This window comes from Nicotiana tabacum, chromosome 9 (assembly GCF_000715075.1).
Source record: "Nicotiana tabacum cultivar K326 chromosome 9, ASM71507v2, whole genome shotgun sequence".
Classification (NCBI taxonomy): Eukaryota; Viridiplantae; Streptophyta; class Magnoliopsida; order Solanales; family Solanaceae; genus Nicotiana; species Nicotiana tabacum.
The window spans coordinates 105,568,390-105,588,229 of NC_134088.1; the positions used below are offsets into that span (position 1 = coordinate 105,568,390).

General features: G+C 34.0%; 2 protein-coding genes across 2 annotated transcripts; both read left to right on the forward strand.

Annotated features, from left to right (window-relative positions):
• Positions 1–574: 574 nt before the first annotated feature.
• LOC107813909 (uncharacterized) lies at positions 575–10,882 on the forward strand. Its single transcript, XM_016639225.2, is given in 18 exon segments — positions 575–2,147; positions 2,216–2,302; positions 2,383–2,633; positions 3,514–3,606; positions 3,767–3,848; positions 4,053–4,112; positions 4,180–4,232; positions 4,586–4,752; positions 6,313–6,413; positions 6,416–6,525; positions 7,388–7,445; positions 7,547–7,603; positions 7,742–7,987; positions 9,563–9,630; positions 9,745–9,801; positions 9,874–9,967; positions 10,094–10,234; positions 10,335–10,882. Coding segments are annotated over 18 exon segments (2,988 nt in total). The 5' UTR covers positions 575–965; the 3' UTR covers positions 10,416–10,882.
• Positions 10,883–12,426: 1,544 nt separating this feature from the next.
• On the forward strand, positions 12,427–14,915 carry LOC107813910 (cyclin-dependent kinases regulatory subunit 1). The gene is made up of 4 exons (XM_016639226.2): positions 12,427–12,562; positions 12,690–12,759; positions 12,869–12,929; positions 14,478–14,915. Exons 2-4 carry the CDS (start codon positions 12,707–12,709, stop codon positions 14,628–14,630), a joined length of 267 nt encoding a protein of 88 aa, XP_016494712.1. The 5' UTR covers positions 12,427–12,562; positions 12,690–12,706; the 3' UTR covers positions 14,631–14,915.
• Positions 14,916–19,840: the final 4,925 nt, after the last annotated feature.

Sequence of the window (19,840 nt, forward strand, 5' to 3'; positions counted from 1 at the left end):
ACGAACTCTTAAAGTTACAAGCATTTGTTAGGAAAAACTATTCAACTCCTGCGTTTGCCCATTTTCACTTTTTATTTAATATGCACGAGTTTGACTATAAAAGTAATCGTTAATGTTTGTATTAAAATATACAATTTATCACCTTTTCGAATTCGATGTGAATGCAAAATACTTTGTGTACCGTACTATCTTTTACTTTTATTGTTATTTAATATGCATATATTTAGAAACATATATTTTAAATTTTCATTTCACACTCTCTAATCTCTCGAATAATGCAAACAAACATTAAGACAAGTACGAGTGCAGATGTATAGATTAGGAAATATAACACTAGTAGTTTTTATGTTTGAAATATCATAAAAAAACATTGCATTGTTATTTTTTCTTCTTAGAAATATAGATTTTGATAAATCTTTCTGTTTCAACTGCTAAACTGATCTTCCATCAAATTGAAACATAACTGGAGCTTAACTCATGGTCAAACAACAAAAATGCAAAAACTCGAGGGGCTCCTAGTAAATAGCATATTTCTCTAACACCGTATAAACTATCAAGGGTAATTTGGGAATTTAAAATGCAATGTACACAACCTTTCATGTCATCTTGAATGAAGAAACCCCTCTTCTCTATCTGTCTAACGATTTACAGGAAACCCTAACTGTTCATCTTTTTTTTTTTTTTCCTCCCCTCAAAGTTGTTCCGTTCGGAAAAATCATACCCTAAACTGAAAAAATCATACATATGTAAACATATATCGGACAATATTATGCGTGTATAAGAATTTTGTGATTTGTGCATGATTGAGAATCAATATCAGGAACAAATTTTAGGTTTTTGTTTTGTTATTTTGTGTGTGAATATGCTAGGGTTTGGTTTTAAATTTTTTTTTTAATGGATTTTGGTGGTATCAGATTGGATCTGTTGATTGATTGATTAGTGTGTTTGAAGGTTATTTTCTTGCAATGGCAAACGGTTCGGAGCAAGGGGAAATTGTGGTTTCGTCGATTAGGACAGGAATGAAGCGTGAGTTTGCGATGATGCTGAAGGCTCAGGCTGAATGTGGCATTGGGATTGGTCAAAGGAGAGTTACTAGGTCACAGTTGAGTTCTCAGAATAGTCCGGGGAATAATAGTAATAGTGCTAAGGTTTCTGCGAAAAAGCGGAAGAAGGAGAGTAAAAATGGAACTGTGGGCGAAGATTTGTCAAATTCGAAGGAATTTGAGAGCAATGGGGTGGTGAAACGGGAAGAAAGTGTGGTTGTTTTGTTGAGTGAAGAGGAGGAGCCAAAGAGTGATGTGGTGGATTTGGATTGTAATAGTGATGATGAGAAGAAAAGTAATAAGATGGATGACGAAGTTGTTGGTAAAAATGAGCAAAATCGTGCAGATGATAGTAAGGCTGAAACGGGTAAAATGGCAAATGCGTATGATAACTTTGTTGAAGCAATGCCTGAAATTGTTCCTGAGTTAGCTGTTACTGCTCAGGTTGATGGTAAAAATGAGCAAAAAGATGATACTAAGATTGAAATGGCTAAAACAGCAAAGGCCGACGAGAGCATTATTGAAGTTATGCCTGATATTGGCACTGAATTAGCTGTTACTGCTCAGAGTGATGGTAAAAATCAGCAAAATTGCGGGGATGATAGTAAGAGTGAAACTGGTAAAACCGCGAAGGCCAATGATGGCTTTGTTGAAGCAAAGTCTGAAAGTGTTACTGAATTAATTGTTACAACTCTGGTTGATGGTAAAAAAGAGCAAAATTGTGGGGATGATGGTAAGACTGAAATGCCCAAAAAGGCCGATGATTGCATTGTTGAAGCAAAGTCTGAAATTACTGAATTAGCTGTTACTGCTCAGGGTGATGGTAAAGATGAGGAAAAGGTGTCATTTGAGATGCCCACAAGGCGGTTTACTAGGTCTGCTCTGAAAGCGAAAGGGGAAGCAAATGTATCTCAGTGTGATAGCATTAAGATTGAAGAGGAGGTTCATGAAACTGATTCTGTAGGAACTATGTCTGCTCCTGCAAAGTTGGAGTTGAAGATGTCCAAGAAAGTTGCACTAACTAAAATTCCCACAAAGTTGAAGGATCTGCTTGATACAGGTTTACTGGAGGGTTTACCTGTTCGCTACATTCGTGGCACGAAGGTGAGTTTTAAAGAGGCATTATTGAGTTGCAACTATGTTTAGAGATTAACCAAATCTTTGTAAATTAGGTGAGAGGGCGTCCGGAAACAGGACTTCGGGGAGAGATTAGAGGGCCGGGAATACTGTGCTTCTGTGATAACTGTCATGGGACATCTGTAAGTGTAGCTCTTTGGATATCATTCAGTAGATTAGCTGAAGTATCCATTTTATGATATAATCGTTTTACTGAATATAGGTTGTTACGCCAAATCAATTTGAGCTGCATGCGGGTAGTGCCAACAAACGTCCACCAGAATACATCTATTTGGAGAATGGAAAAACTCTGAGGGACGTGTTAATTATGTGTAAAGATGCTCCTTCTGATGAACTGGAAGCAGCCATAAAAAATGCCATTGGAAGTGCAGATGCCAAATTTTATGTTTCAGCATGCACGCCCGTAAAGGAGTTTAAATCTAACCCTTCTGAAATTAGTGAAGCTAGTAGCAGGTATGAGCATCTAGCTATTTTCATGGTCAGAAAAACTTCTATTTTATATGAGCTTATACATCATCCTTACTATTGTTAGCAAGATTTTTGTTGTCAATGTTTTTGATTACTTTGATATTATTAAGATTCCAAGAAAATGTGAAAATATTTGTATCTTAAAAGCCTTACATATTGCTTTTGATTTTGATGTGATATTTGGCTTTTTGAAACATCTTGAACACCAGTGGTCATTTACAGAAGTATTTTGTGTTACTCTTTTCTCTTTCTCATTCTTTCATTTGGTGATGGTTGGTCGGGGTTGTTAGTTGGCTTGTGATCATATCCAGATGAAATTTCCATGTTGTTTAAGGCTTTCTACTGAGGTGCTTTTGCCATTTGCTTGGACCGTTTGATTTCAATGTCATCATCTTTTCCTTGAAGTGACAGATAGCTTAAAAGGATGAAAATTCCTCATGGCCTGTTTTTGTTCAACTATATCTCTTCATATGCAAATGCTGCTTAACTTCTTTCCTTCTTTTCATTTCCTTTCTCAATGTATGAAGCTAAGTCAATAATCTGGTTTGAAGTTAGCGCCATACAGTTGGACTTGAGCCCAATGATTGCCATCCTTCTTACTGCATCGTTAAAGAATGATAACTGCCTGAACCAAACATCTGCCGACTTTATATGTTGATTTGTTTTCTCCTTCTGTTGTTGAGGTGATGCTGGAACATTACCATTATGTTCTTTCCTTGTTTTGGATAATTAAAACATTTGCCTTGTGCTTTTCCTCTTTATCCTTTTTGTCGTCTTATGATTCCTCACCTTCAATGGTGGCTATTTGTTACTTGTCGAGAACTTATAGGTTATCTCAGTTTATTATTTCCCACATTTGTTTCAGGTCCACCTCATCGGTGCCTGTTACAAAGTTGACCGATCGAATGCCTTCTGGCAGTGGAACTCAAAGCAAAGTTCATGGAAAGTTAACTAGAAAGTAAGCCTTTTTTCCTGTTAAAGTTTTTTCCCTGGTCTTTGATGATTTATCTTTGCCTTTGCTCTGACATCTAAGCGTTTCATTCTTTCTATTACCTTATGCATACTGCTATTGCTTCCTGGTGCTTCTTTTTGACTTCATACTTGCTCTGTCTCTACAGGGACCTGCGGATGCACAAACTTGTATTTGAGGAAGATGCACTACCTGATGGAACTGCATTAGCATATTATGTCCGCGGACAGGTTAATATTCAACTCAACCAATTGCTTTTCACATGTGTGTTGTAAACATGCTGGAAGTTTGCTCTGTAGATTTGTACATTCATAGTTCTCACTTGGTGCTCTTTTGGTGGAATAAAAGTTGCCTATCGAAAGAAAAGTTTGTTCAGTTTTTTTTTTCTTATCCACATTCATTGGGATTCTAATTTTCTTCCTGTCTCCTGGCAGAAATTGCTTGAGGGTTATAAGAAAGGTCATGGAATTTATTGCTACTGTTGCAATACTGAGGTACGTAGTTCCTGTGCTTAACTAGTAAAATCAGCTTTGATATGCTAATGTCCTCGTGCTCTTACAGGTCAGCCCTTCACAGTTTGAAGCTCATGCAGGTTGCGCTTCACGCCGGAAGCCGTGAGTATCTTTTTCTTATAGATATGTGGTTTAATCTGGATAAGTTGCGTGAGGAACAGTGACATATCCAAGTCATCTTCCCAGTTTTATCACCTTTTTTTCCAATTGAGTTGTGGTTTCTACATCTTTATTTTTTTGGATTTAGTTGTGGGTATGTTACATCTTAACGGATGATGAGAATTAATATTTGTTTAAGTCAAGAAGCAATTCTCGTTGATACAGTGAATAGATTAATATAAAGAGAAGAGACAATAACTAATATTCTTCAAATGCAAAAATGGACTAAGTGCAACTTCTTTGGCTGAAAGCTTTCATTTACCACTTTGTGTTAATCTTTTTGTGTTATTTGTCAGTTATTTGTACATATATACTTCCAATGGGGTGTCTCTGCATGAGTTGTCTATCAAACTTTCAAAAGAACGAAGGTCCTCGGCCGAAGAAAATGATGATCTCTGCTCCATATGCGCTGATGGAGGGGATCTCCTGTGCTGTGACAATTGTCCAAGAGCTTTTCACTCAGGTTGATATTATCTTTCTTGGGTCTCCTTTTAACAATTCGGTATCTAGTTGTCTTAGGATAGTGCGATATGTTGATTGTTTCAATGATGCATATTTCTCAAAAGACCTCTTTTAGTTCTATTTAGTGTATTACTGTTGAAATAACGATATACTAACAATCTGATATTGAACGGGTTGGTTGAAGGACTGGTGGAAAAAGAAATAGACCTGAGGGAAGTATCAACTTGTTCCCATTTCCTTATAGACATTGTTAAAGTGAGGCGTAGGCACCTTGAGTGTTGTCCAGCAAGATATGGATGCCTTACACAGTGAGAAGGTGGCGTACAAAATTCAGAGTACATATAGTCAAGTAGATCTCCTTTCGTTCTCTATTACGTAGGACAGTGCTGCATCAACTATAACCTTGGGTGCTTCCTCTCTTGCATAATTGCTAGCTTCTTACTTGGGACTAAAGGCCATTCTGAATCATAAGGCTACTCATCATCATGTACTGCCTTCATAGCCTTCTTGTATGCTAAAGGCATAAACTCATCCGATCCAAAATGTGATGAAACTGCGTTAAATACTAATTGTTGTGCAATTTATGGCCATCCATGTAATTTGTTGTAGGTGTGTTTCTTTTGATCTTTGTTGCGTTTCTCTAGTTTCTTCCACAAGATAGTGGTGGAAAGTGGAAAGCAATGGGGGCTCTTATGTAACATTCGTCTCGAAAAATGTGAAATCTGCTTATAGACCTGTATGCTCCTTTTCTTGGACGTGCTTCTGATGATACGTCTAGAGATGTCTGTGAAGATGTCTCTTGACTTTATTGTCACCTAGCGAACCTATTTGATTTATCGGTTGTCACTTCGCTCAAATAAGTATACTATGTGTTCAGAACAAATGCTTTAATTGCTATGTGTTTAGATACTCCATTTAATTGCTATGTGTTTGAGATGTCTGTGAAGATGTCTCTTGACTTTATTGTCACCTAGCGAACCTATTTGATTTATCGGTTGTCACTTCGCTCAAATAAGTATACTATGTGTTCAGAACAAATGCTTTAATTGCTATGTGTTTAGATACTCCATTTATTCTATGTTACGTGTCACCATTTGACTTGACTTTGGGTTTAAAGTGTTAACTTGATTTCTCTAAAGGAAAGTTTATTGGCAAGAGGGAACCATTTCTCACCAAGCCCTACCTACCCTATGTATTTGAGGGAGAGGCTGGAACCAAAAAAGACCAGGTTCCATCTAGTTTTTCAGTAGGTTTGATAGGGAGAAATTTTGAATTTGAATTGTCCAATGAGTTTATTTGTGAAAGTTGGATTACATAATATTAATGCAATGGTGTCAAACAATTTGGGATATTCAAAAATGGGAAGGGCATCATATAAATTGGTGGTACAGAGGGAGTAGTTATTTTGAAATACAGAAGATGGTTTTTAAGGTTTAATGATCAAACTGCAATGTGATTTTCATGAGTCATCAAACTGTGGATGTGAATGTCTGACAAGCAACCTAGATTTTGATTTTCACGTGACCATTATGTGCTCATTTCAATCTTTTTTCTGATGCAGAGTGTGTTTCTTTGCCAAGTATTCCCACGGGTACCTGGTATTGTAAATACTGTGAAAATATGTTTGCAAAAGAAAGATTCGTCGAGTTTAATGCCAATGCTATTCAAAATCAGTATAATACCATGGAATTGATGCCTTTGAACAGATAACAAAGCGTTGCATTCGCATGGTGGAAGCTCTAGACACTGAAGTTAGTGTTTGTGTGCTGTGCAGGTCACGTTTCTTTTCCTATTTTTTCCTCTACTAAGTCAACTCAATTTTATAGATGGTCACAAGTACTTGCATGATGTTTAAAGAACAATGATGCACTTGTGATGTCCAGATGGTATTCTTTTAATCTTCAAGGGCAATCTTTGTTTCTTTCGGTAGCCTGTTTTGTGCATATCTGGATCACACCCTTGAGGAAAAAAAAACTTCCGTAGTTTATCTTATATGACGGTATTTGAGGTAATTGTTTGAATTATATATCATATTAGTGATAATGGAGGAAAAATAGTAGAGTAATGGTTGAAAAGTTTGTTCGATAAAGAACCCATTATACTGATTTCCAAACCGTGCGCCATTGGCCCTCGAGAATTTCTCGATTATCCAACAAAAAGTTAGTTTGACAGAGTAAACATCACATCAAATTTTAAAAGTTGAATAGTTTAATAAATCTGAATTCTAGAGAGATGTGGAAGTTTTATAGAATTGGAATGATGTCAAAACATTTTGGAATATCTCAAAACAGAAAGAACGTCATATAAGTTGGAATCGGGGGAGTATTGCATACTTGATAGTAACGAGGTGTGGACTGTGTTCCAGATATGCTTAATGCCTGGAATTTGGATCATGGTCCTGTAATATATCATCGTGTGATAGTGATCATCACATGTTCTCAATACAAATATCATGTCTTTGGAAGTTCATATTAACATTGTGCCGCTGCATCATCAGATATCTATTGAGGCTGAGTTAAATGTGTATTTTCCTTCAGTTGCAGAGTAAAAGATATATTAGAACTGTGTCAAAGTTGAACACTTCCCTCTGTTGCTATGCTGTTCAGGAGTCTCATATCATTTGTTGATGTTTGCAGGAGTCAGGATTTCAGCAAATCAGGATTTGACCCACGGACAGTAATTATTTGTGATCAGGTATTATTTTGTTAGTATTAATTATATAATATCTCAAGTTTCTACTCTTGAAAATTCTCATAATAGTCAAGTATTGAAGAAATTTCCATTCCTTTTTGCAGTGTGAGAAGGAGTATCATGTTGGATGTTTGAAGGAGCACAACATAGATGACTTACAGGTTTGCAGAATTTCCTGTTATATTGCATGTTCTTCTATTTCTTATATCTCTCCTTGTCTTGTTTTATATACGGATTCTTAACCTTGAACATTTTCACACATACTGATCTCTAAACGTTTGAAACCCTCCTAATTACAGGAGTTGCCAAAAGATAAATGGTTTTGCTGCACAGACTGTAGGAGAATTCATTTTGCTCTGGAAAAGCTGGTATCAGAAGGCGAACTGAAGATTCCAGAGTCTCTGTTCAAAGTCTTGAAGGAGAAGAACGAAGGAAAAGATTCAGAGAATAACTCCAGTCTGGACATTAAATGGCGGTTGCTGAGTGGGAAAATGTCATCTGAAGAAACTAGGGTCTGGCTATCTGGTGCTGTTTCCATTTTCCATGTGAGTTCGTTTTATTAATTTCTTTCTTACTCCACTTCTTGGTTGGAAAAGAAGACCAACATCACCTCTACGAGGTCTCCTGCTAAGAATTGCAAATAGTGCATCTTTAACTACTCATTTTGCCTTTGAGATTAGATACAACTACCTTTTCCATTATGTTCCTTTTCTCTTTTATGTCCTTTTAGGCATTTACTTGAATAGTCGCTGGTTACTATGCTTTTGTGTGCATTAAGTTAATTCCCCCACCCCTCCCCACCTAAGAAAGCAACCAAGCTCCTTGATATTTGCATCACTAACCTTGTTGAAATCAGAGATAAATAAAGATCAGTCCTGTTTTTAGGGTGTGTGCTTGCTTTGGCATGTCTAAATTCTAATATTAATAAATTTGTCATCTTACTAGTGGAACACTTTGTTTTCTTTTTCCATCCTTATTCTGAGCTTTATGAAGCTTTCTGTCTTTCAAAATTTCTCTTCAGTGTTTTAATGCTAAATTGAAATATCCTTTTAGGTTAGTGAGAAGAAGTCACTTTCTTTCCTTCTTAGTAAGTCCTTTGTTTCGACCCACAATTTGCAAGAGTTTTCAAGTGCTTGAGTTATCTTCTGCTGTTTCTAATACCAGTTTCTGGTCCATTCCCTTAATGGTACCCTAATACCAGTTCTTTGTTTTGACCCATTGCTATCATTGCCCAGCTTGATTATTATTTGTTTATGTTTCAGAAGTTTCCCTTTCTTTATTTACAATATGCCAATATGGATTAAGTCAAGTTTGGCTACTAGGTGATAATTTCTGAAAGAACTATAATCACAACAAAAATCTAACTCCTGATCCATAAAGCAAATGTGGGGATCCTAGTTGTTAACTTGTTATCTCCTCACTACTAATCCCCTGGGTTGTTGGTTTATGATTGGGAATGGAAAAGAGGACATAATTTAGTCTAGTTGTTTAGTTTTGTTTTTGAGTCCGTAGGATTGAATTGTGAAGTATTAATATCCCTCCTATTCATGGGATAATTTTTTCCAATCAGGTTAGTGGGATGATTTCCTATTAGAAAAATATCGTTTTTATAACTTTGCCTTGTGTCTCTCTTTCCCTTTACACCAATTTTTTTTTTTAAAAATTCATGTTTCTCTACTGTTTTCTTTCTTTAGTAATTTTTTCCTATTACTAATCTTTTGTATAATATATCTGTTAAAAGTATTTAAATCTTACTGTGACCCTGCTTACTATGGAGTGTTTTACACTATGGTAAAGGATATACTGTCACTTATTTAATCCCAGCATTATTCTTTTTAAGCAAAACAAGTGACAAATTGTTATAATCCTAATCATAATGCCCTCACAAGTCTAGTGGTAGTAGAATCCCAGATTATCATTTCTGCAAACAACTCTGTCCCTGTGCAATGCTGTATTTGCAGTTCACTTGAAAAACTCCAGTTGTATTAGTCCTATTCACTTGATGTACATTTTAGTTGTAGCTAGTTGTGGTATGCTTGGGAGTTTTGTAGTCTCCACGCTAATTGGTGAGACTTATTATACATGTGAATTGATAATCTGTATTTTGTCTTGTGGCATAGGATCGATTTGACCCAATTGCTGATGCAAGTACTAGCCGTCTAGATTTGATCCCACACTTGGTCTATGGGTAAGTAATAATGTTTATTTAACATCTGGTTTTCTTTGTTGTGTCTTATGAATGGTCTTAGTTTAGTGCACATAACCTGGACCTCACTCTGTTTACATATCATGATATACTCAGAAGGAATTTCAAGGACCAAGACTATGGAGGGATGTTCTGCGCAATATTATTGGTCAAGTAAGAAATAAATTTACCATATCCCAGATAAGTATTTGGTAACCCATTCTGAATCACTTTCCAACTTTGCAGTTCTTTGGTTGTTTCTGCTGGCATTGTCCGTATTTTCGGGAAGGAATTAGCAGAACTCCCTTTAGTTGCGACAAGTTCTAATTGTCAAGGACAGGTGACTCTCGCTTAAATTTTAAGCTTAAAATGCGTCTGATTTTAGTTTATCCTACCTTGTGAGGATATACCTTGCCGTTTCAGATGTTTTGTATTTTGTTTTAATTAATTTTGTTTTTTCGTGCAGGGCTACTTTCAGTCTTTGTTTTCTTGTATTGAAAACCTTCTGCAGTCCCTGAATGTAGAAAACCTTGTACTTCCTTCAGCAGCAGAAGCAGAGTCAATCTGGACAAATAGATTTGGCTTTAAGAAGATCACTGAAGAACAGGTAACCTGATAAGTTGATATAAGAATATGTGTGCACCTTTCATCTATCTATCCCTTTTTAAATTTTTTTTTGTTAACCTGTGCATCATTCTCCTTTGCAGCTGAAATACTATCGGAAAAATTACCAGATGATGGTTTTTTCTGGAACATCCATGCTGCAGAAGCAGGTTGGGGGTTCTTGATGCGATGGTGGTTGGCCTTGGTGGCTTTCATTTTACTGAAGAGAAGCAATTGAATTTTGGAGGCATGATTTGTTCTGCACATATTTTGTGGAAATTGGGTTCCATTTTCCCGTCTAAGTCAAAACGATGTATAGTTCAGGTTTCGTTTTGGTGTATATAGGGGATAGTGTAGTCTCAATCTGTTATGCTTGCTGGATTCGGCAATACAGGCAAGAACTGTCGGTATGTGAATGTACACATCAGTTGTTAAGAGGAGCTATTGTTCGGAAAAATTGGATCATCTCAGTTTTGGAAGTTGCCAACAGATACTCTCACAGGATTTAGATAGGGTGTCTGTTGTTTTTAAGGGGTGTGTTGATTCTCTTATATGAGAAGGTCCTGATCTGCTCTAGTGGCTCCATTTTTGCTACATTAACAATTGAAAACTCTCCTTAGTTTATCATAGTATAGTTGATTTGTTATTTTAATCATTATTAGCACTCTTTCTTTGTTGTATGTGTAAAACTCTTACAAAACTAAACTAAGTTCGCAACTTGTTTCCTAAGATAAGAACAAGGCTTCTTTCCTGAGCATAACCAATGGGCCGATTTGATTGTTATAGACTCGAGGCTTATGCATCTTGAGTTTTTGACACAAACTCCCCAACTAGAAGGAAATATGTTTAATAGAGTTTCAGTTTAGTCTGTTGTTTTTCGCTCAATTGAAAGCGATTAACACTAGTACAACATTTAGATTAATATTTTTCTCAACATAATTATTTTCCAGAATTATCCGTTCAATCAGATTAGGTTATGTATTTGTTTTTCTAAAATAGGTATATGACGAGAAAATAGTTTCTTATGATTGGTTCAATTTGAATAAAACAGAATGATCCAACAGAGATCTCATGTATGCTATTTTATCTATATCTTATCACAACGTACATATGACTAAAGGAACATTGTAATGAACCATAAAAAATTTCGAAAACCTTTATTATATGGTATTTTTACAAAATAATGATTAACTTTAGGCATTTAAATGAAAAAAATAGTCCATTTGCAAGCATATACCTTCTTTAAGCAATTTATTATTTTTATTAAACAATTAAGAGGAACTAGTAGTCGTGCGCGTGCAATGAGCGGTCAATATTAAAAAATAGTAATGAAATTAAATTGTGATCGAGATTATTTTAACATATTAGATCGTATTGCTTTAATAAATTTCAACTGTCATCTCACTTGTCAATACACTATACCCAAGGACAAAATATCTATTAAATTAAAAAGAGGACTTAACAGTTATTGATTAATTTTTTTGTTCTGTATTTTTTTATTATATCATCCAATGTTTAGTATTATTACATTATTAATATAAATTTGTATTAGTGTAATATTTTGCTTAATATTTTTTCCGCTACTCTCTTTTTAATATAATCGAAAGCTATAAATTTTCATCAAATAAATAATACAATATTTTTTTTAATTAGTGTAAAGAAATAATCTTAGGAGATATAATTAATTTTTATTTTTTATTGCATTAAAAATCAATTAAAAAGATTGCCAAAATCTAAGGAAAAAAATAAGTTATTGCATATATATCAGTTATAAAATTTTAGGAGATATAATTCATTTTTTATTTTTCTTGCATTAAATAATTGGAATTTGAACTCGTGCCATTGTGATTCGAACCGTTTACATTTTGGTTATTGAATTATCTCTTTTGACACCCTTGTTTCCAATTTATTGAAAATCTTCACTAGTGTAAGTAGGTAGTTTTATCTTTTATGTCCCTGCAAATCGTGATTCAAATTTTTATTTATCCTAACACTCCTATAAATATTATTTTAGAGAAAAAAATTAATCGGAAACATAACTTTTCTTTTTCCTTGTGCAAAAATAACTTAAACGCTAGAAGTTCCACATGAATGGAAACATCTGGACACAATCTTTAGTGTAAGCGGGAAACATTCAAAATTTGAAATTCAAAAATGTACCGTTTTCCCCTTTTTATCATTTTAAAATCTAAAACACACAATAAAAGGAATACTTAACATATTTGCTTATTTGTTAAATCCGCATACGTCATAAAGCATTAGAATTAGTTCTTTGCCCTTACTTTACATCCATTTCTCACTTTCGTCTCCTTTCTCCATCACAAACGCATAGGTAAGTTTCTAGAAGATTCCATCATTTTTTCTAGCTGAAAAATTAGGGTTTTTTTAAATTTTCGAGATACTTCATTCATTACAGATCTGTTTAAACCAATTGTTATTTGTTATTCTACTTTCTCCAGTTATTTTGAACTGAGAAATGGGGCAGATCCAGTATTCTGAGAAGTACTTCGATGACACCTACGAGTATAGGTATTTTTTGTTTAATCAGTTTGAATTTTCAGTAATTTTTTGTATCCACTTATTTTTCGTAATGATTTTAGTAATTCGTAGTGGTTTTTCTGGATTTTGTATTTTTCAGGCATGTTGTTCTTCCTCCTGATGTAGCGAAATTGCTACCGAAGAATCGTCTTCTGTCTGAAGTGAGTGATCCTTTTACCTCTAGGATTTTGTATGTACTCATTTTCACTTTTTTAAATTTGCGTATGGAGATATTGAACTAGCAAATGATAATCAACGATATTATGTGCTATCATTTTAGAAGTTCTTCAATTGAAATGATTAATCGAATGCTAATCACAATAAATGATTCGTGTGTACTATTGGATTATTGTTTTGCACTAAGTGAAAACTCATCAATAGATGTGGCTTTCTGCTGCTTTGTTTCGTGTAGTCAAGCATAGAGGTGGGCATAATCCGAAATCCAAACCGAAATTCGAATTTTTTGGATTTTTGGTTTTGACTTTCGGATTACGGATTGTATTTTGGATTTAATTTTTAAAATTTTTGGATTTCGGATTGGATATTGTATTTTGTACTTCGGATTTTCGGATATGGATTTTTGGATATCCGAAAATCCGAATTTTTTTTACTTTATAATTACTCCATTATGCATATACCAATAGTAATAAGTTGAATACCCTACCCATTAGATATTATCTCATATATTCAATATTAATTACTAAGTTATTGTCAGAATACTTTTTATTTGGACATGATTTTACTATTGCTACTTTTTATCAGCCGTATTAATGTTTGTGTTGTATTTTTTATATATATAATAATTTTATTACTTGAATACTTTATTTGGAGTATTGCGGCAAGAATGAGTAACTTTTAAGGCAATTTAACATGAGTACTTAATTTGGATATTTATTTTGTAAAAAGTAGAAACATCTCAACTTATATGCTCAAAACCGGAAATCTATAATATCCAAACCGATTAATTCGAAACCGAACTAAAAAAATCCGATCCAATCCGAACGTACTTGGATTGGATTTAGATTGTCATTTCTTCAATCCGAAAACCTAAAATCGAAACCGAAATTCTCATATTCAATCTGAACTGCCCGAACGCCCATCCCTAGTCAAGCCAAGCATAATGATTTTGATTTTCTGGTATTCTATGCGGTTTATGTTCATCTTGCTTGATTACTTGAATGCTGATTTAAATAGATGATATTGTGTGTACAATTAGATTTCCATTTAGCACTATGTGCAAACTCATATATAGATGTGGTTTTGTGCTGCTTTATTTCATGTAATCAAACTGAATGATTTTGATTTTCTGTGTTGCATGTGGTTTGCATTGCGTCTTCTTGTTTGATTACTCGAAGGCAAATCAGATTAATGATATCATGTTGTACTATTAGATTTTGATTTAACGCTCTGTGTAAAGTGTAAACTCATAAGTTGATGTGGCTTTTTGCTGATTTTTTACTGTTAATGAGAAGATTTTGATTTCTGATATTGCATGTGGTTTACAATGTGTTCTTCTTGTTTGATTACTCGAAGGCAAATCAGATTAATGATATCGTGTTGTACTACTATTAGATTGTAATTTAGCGCTATGTGTAAACTCAAGAGTAGATGTGGCTATGTGCTGCTTTATAGCTGCTGACGAGCAGATTTTTGATTTCTGCTATTGCATGTGGTTTACAATGTGTTCGTTTTGTTTGATTGACAACTAGAATGAGTGGCGTGCAATTGGAGTTCAGCAGAGCAGAGGATGGGTGCACTATGCTATTCATCGACCAGAGCCACACATCATGCTCTTCAGGAGGCCATTGAACTATCAGCAGCAACAAGAAAACCAGGCTCAGCAAGCTATGCTTGCCAAGTGAAGAAACACGTCTCTCGTTTCTTTCCTAATGAATCAAATCATATACAGATAGTAATGTTCATTTCATCTAGAAATGATATGATAGCTTATGTGGATGTCCAGTTAAATGTCGGGATTTTGAAGATGTTAAGTACTGTAATGCTTAGCTCTTCACTTTCAAGTTTAGGTATTAAAATACTGTTTTCGAATTGTTCAAGGTTTATATCTGTGTGCTTGGAATTGGAGCTATATGGATGTGATTGTGAATTAAGACTGGTTTGCATTGAATCTATTTGTTTTTTTATTATGTATTGGTCAAGACGCATGTCTGTTTTTTTATGTGGGATTTTGATGCCCTACAGTTTTTATAGGGCATATTCTCTTATTGGATCTTTACCCACTACCATTTGTTTGATTCCTGTGGTGTTTTGGCTAGTTCTGTCTTCTTTAAGGAACATGTTGTTGCTTTTAATTATACATCTATCGTTTGTGGCCTTTTGAAATATTTCATTTCAAGGAAACACTATTTTTGAGACAGGGATTTGAATATGGGGTTGGGGCTGAGGAAGCTAATTAGGTTTGGAGTGGATCTGATCTTGTCGAATATTTACTGGTCATATCAACAGTTATCTCCAATCTCTTTATTTCAGATGTTAGATATGATCCAAATTATTCAAATAGTAGCAACGTTGTTGGGGAAGTAGTCAGATCAGTAGTTTGACACAATCTCTGTATTTAATAAGTTTGTCGATATAGACCATATTATAGAGGTAAGTTTGTAGGAAATGATTTTTTCGAATCTTAGATGTGTAGATGAAATGTGGAGGGCCGTTTTATATGCCAATTTCGTGAAAAAATTACTCTAGCATGACGACGTATCTTGTTTATTGGATTTTTTACCTTGTTTCCTTGTTGATTTTTACGCAGTGGAAATTGTCTCATTTGCTGTAAGAAACATAGAAGTTCATGTGCTGTGGTGCCCTTTCATTAGTGATCTATCTAATTTCCTTGGCCAAGAATCCCCAATTATGGTCACTTTCCCTAAGCAGATTTCTTAAATATTATGCACGACAAAGGAGAATAAAGATATTTGAATTCCTTAGTTTGGTTAGAACAAAGATTTTGGAAGAAATGTGTGATCCTTTTCTGTTTTTACTTGTTGAAAAGTGGTAGTCATATTGAATTTGGACTTGCTATGTTCTTTCAGAATTTTAAACTATCTCCACCTTCCTTCCCCAATCTTTTGAAACCCATATTGGTAATATTGATCGAATTGAATTAGATTAGACTCGGATTAATCTCTGATAAGAGCTTGCCATTGACTCCCACAGACTATACTCAATCAATTCTCCGTTGTCAGCTGTCTACTGATTATCTCTGTTTTGAAGTTCGTGTCAAATTCATGTCAGTCATCACAATTGGACTGAATTCGGCTTAAGTGGAGCGAGAGTCAGTGAAAATTTATATAATGGACTTTAATTCGCTAGTGTTTGAGATGCAGTAACTAGCTTGCGATAGTGAGATGTAGTAAGTGACTTTAACTCAGCTTGCTATTGAGATATAGCAAGTCTTGTTGTCGATTTAGGTATAGCTACTTCTTGCCAATGTTGGATGTGGTTGGACTGGACCAAGTTCAGTGTCCAACCTTAATGTGAATGGTCTATAGTTCACTCTAAACAAATGTGAATGGTTTATAGTTTAACTCTAAACATCAAGGACTACAAATCAAGTGAACAACACCACCGTAAAAAAAAGTACTATAAAAGAAAAGAAAGTTATCCATTAGAATCATTAAGTTACAACAGAGATAATCGAAAAGCACAGGATGTTACAACAACATTTCTAATAAGCAGCAAATTTACCAATTCTACAACAAGCTTACCCTAAAAAATTCAAATCCTTCTTTTACTAAAAAAAGGACTACCATTTTCCAGATTTGAAAATCAAACCCTTCCATTTTCCTCAATTCATCTCATTGTCAGTCCCCTTAGAATCTTCAACAACCAACTTCAAATATTGATGATACAACTTAGCCTTGTTGACCATTACCTCAGCTTCTTTCAATCTCAACTCCATCCACTTCTCATTCATTCTCTTCAACTTCTCCTTTCCCAATCTCCTCAATCCTTCTTTACAATACTCATTTCTCCCAAAAATACTCATCATTTCACTTACCAAAAATGGAAACTCCTCCAAATTCACTTCTTCTTCAACTCCTTTTTCTTCTTCACAACTTCTATTCAATTCTACCACTGGTTCTTTTCCCTTAGCAGCGTTTCGACCCCAAATCTGGCGGGCTATTTCGTAAATCTTTTGATCGTGTGGGGTCTTTATAAGGGATTTGGACCTAGCGAGCTTGTGGTACTTTTCTTTGAGTCTTTTCAGCTTTTTGGCGATCTGGGTCTCTGTGAAATTGCCGTTAGAAGTGAATTCAGAGTTATTTGGGGATTCTAAGAGGGTTTTGAGGAGTTGAATTTCCTCAATTTCGGTGAAGACTCTGTGGGTTTCTGGGGTTTTTGAGATTGTTTTGGTGATGGGTGTTGGTTTTTCCGATGATTTAGGGGAGTTCCTACGGTGGTTCGCGGCGGAGCTGGGGTTTTTCCGAGGGCGTGGTGGGGTTGTCATGATTTTTGACGATGTATTCGGTGAAGGTTGAAATATTGGAGAAAGCTGTGATTTGCAAGTGTGAACTGTTGGAAAAAGCACATGTTAAACCTAGTAAATTGTACATTTTTGACTAATATTAAATATAACTGTGAACATATTTAGTCCATTAAGTATGTTATTATTATATATTTTTTCGGCTATTATATTTATAACGGTTATGCAATGTCATTTTCTCATTGAAAACTCGTAGAGAAGGGGATATTTTTAAGGTCAAAATTTTAGAAAATATTATCTAAAAATGAGGAATTAAAGTGATAATTTGCGTTATCCAATAAAAAAAGAGAAGACGTTTTGCTTTAGAGCAGAAGATTTGGTTCATGAATCAGAGTTGGGTAATAACGTTAGTTTTTGAACACATTGTGTCAGTGAGACTAAAAGTGATTCACTTTAGCATACTTAAGGGACTAAATATGGGGCTATATTTGAAGGACCAAAATAGACCTATTCTCAAAGATAAGAGACAAGATTGGTCAAAAATTTTACTTTACTACGCCAGTAGGCACGGAATTTAAAAATAAAGAAGTTTTTAATCGTAAAATTTTTAAATACAGAAATTTGTTATGCTTTTTGGAATGAACTACTCCTTTAAATTCCTTCCATCCCAATTTATATGTTAAATCTTTTTAAACGTTTATTCCAGAAAAAATCGTATTTTTCTTTTTAAAATAATTAGTTTTATATTTTTTTAAATCCTTGATAAGATAATTTATAGCGTTACAAATATATATAATTTATTTTAAACTATAAGTTTTAAAAATATTTCTTTTTAACACTTTGTGCTAGTCAGATGCTACTACATAAATTAAGACGAAGGTAGAAATATAGAAATAATACCACATAAAATAAAATGAAAGAAATACTAGTTAAGTCCCTTTAATTTATGACAACAACAATAAATCAAGTGTATAGATCTTACTCCTACCTTGTAAAGATAGATAGATCATTTCCAATAGTTGTATTTAATATGATAGTTAAGTCCCTTTAATTTAGATATTCGATTTTATTTTACAGTACTAAAGGTTGGATCAATTAGACAAAGACTTAACGAAAAGTCATCAAAAGTATAAAAAGAGTTAGAGATGCTAAAAGGTATATAAACATAAAAGATTAGTGACACAAAGAGAACAACTGATTTATCAATTAGATTTCCATCAAATTAAACAAGGATGTAATTGAGATACATAACAAGGTTACTAGGGCTTTTTAACAGTAGTAGATTTACAACACACTGGCCAACACCACCAAGAACACCTTATGTTTCTCCTTTGAAGCATCATTGGGCGAAAAGAGCTGCTAATTTTATCTTGAGTTTGAACATCAATTCCATTCACTCTTAGTGAAGAGGAATCTTCAAATGAAGAGTCACCAAAGTTAGAGCCTACATAGAAAACAAGGAAGAAGATGACTATGATCATTGCTTTGGTAATCTTCATGCTTAATATTGCTGATTAATCAAGATTTAGTGGTTGTGTGAAACTTGTTACTCTGAAACATTATATATAAAGAGCTTGAGATTACTGTTATCTAATCTAGGGGGTGACAAATAAGATGTTTGGATTGTATTTGGGTCGGTCAAGATGAACTAACTCATTAAATTAGATTCTAATCCTATAATTAATACTAGTGCTAGTTGACATTTATTATTTTACGTGGAACAAATTACATAGAGATATTCCAAATTATATTATAATTTATTTTATAATTTAAATTTTAAGGAAAAAAATACCCACATTAGAAGTATCCTTAAAACTTATGATTTTATATCTATAAATATATGTTCTTAAGAACAAAATGAGAAGTGAATAGTCAAAGATATTTTTAACATATAAATATCTTATTCTTTTTTGAAAGAACTAAAAACATAATATCAAACATAGGGAGTATCATGTAATTAAATTATATACCTAGATAGTTTTTATTATAAATCCAATTCACATATCATACTATAATATTTATTCTATTATTTGATTACAGGATCATACTTGTAAGTAGAATAACTTAATTTGGTAGTTAAAAAGATTGAACGTAATTTTTTTATTTTGTTTAAAATTTTAAAGTATGTATTGTATGCTAATTTATAATATATACAATTTTGTAATATATCAAACTAAATATTAAATAATCTTCGCATACCGATTCATGTATTAGTAATTACTAATCGATTGCTGTTTCATTCAATTTATTTTTCTGTTTCTTTTTCACCTTTTGCTAGAAGAGTACTCTTTTGTGGAATAAAATTGGGAAAATAGCTAAAAGGACAAAGGGAAAAGATTGTGGTCCAATTAGCAAGCAAATAACACCAAAATCACCAACCGGGTCGGGTGCAACTCAATATAGAAGAGACCATCAAAGCAGAAAAGCTTTTTCTTCCTGGTAAAGTTTTAATTTTTCGTTTAATTCACTCTCCTAAATTCTGGGGCTTTCTTTTTATAACTTCACTAGGCTGTATGACTCTTTGATTTGTCATATGAACTGTCCGCTCCGACTTCCTGTCGGTTTGTTGATGAAAGACTGTGCTGAGCTTTATCCGGGTACCTAACTCGCTTTGTACCGCTTTTCAGAAAT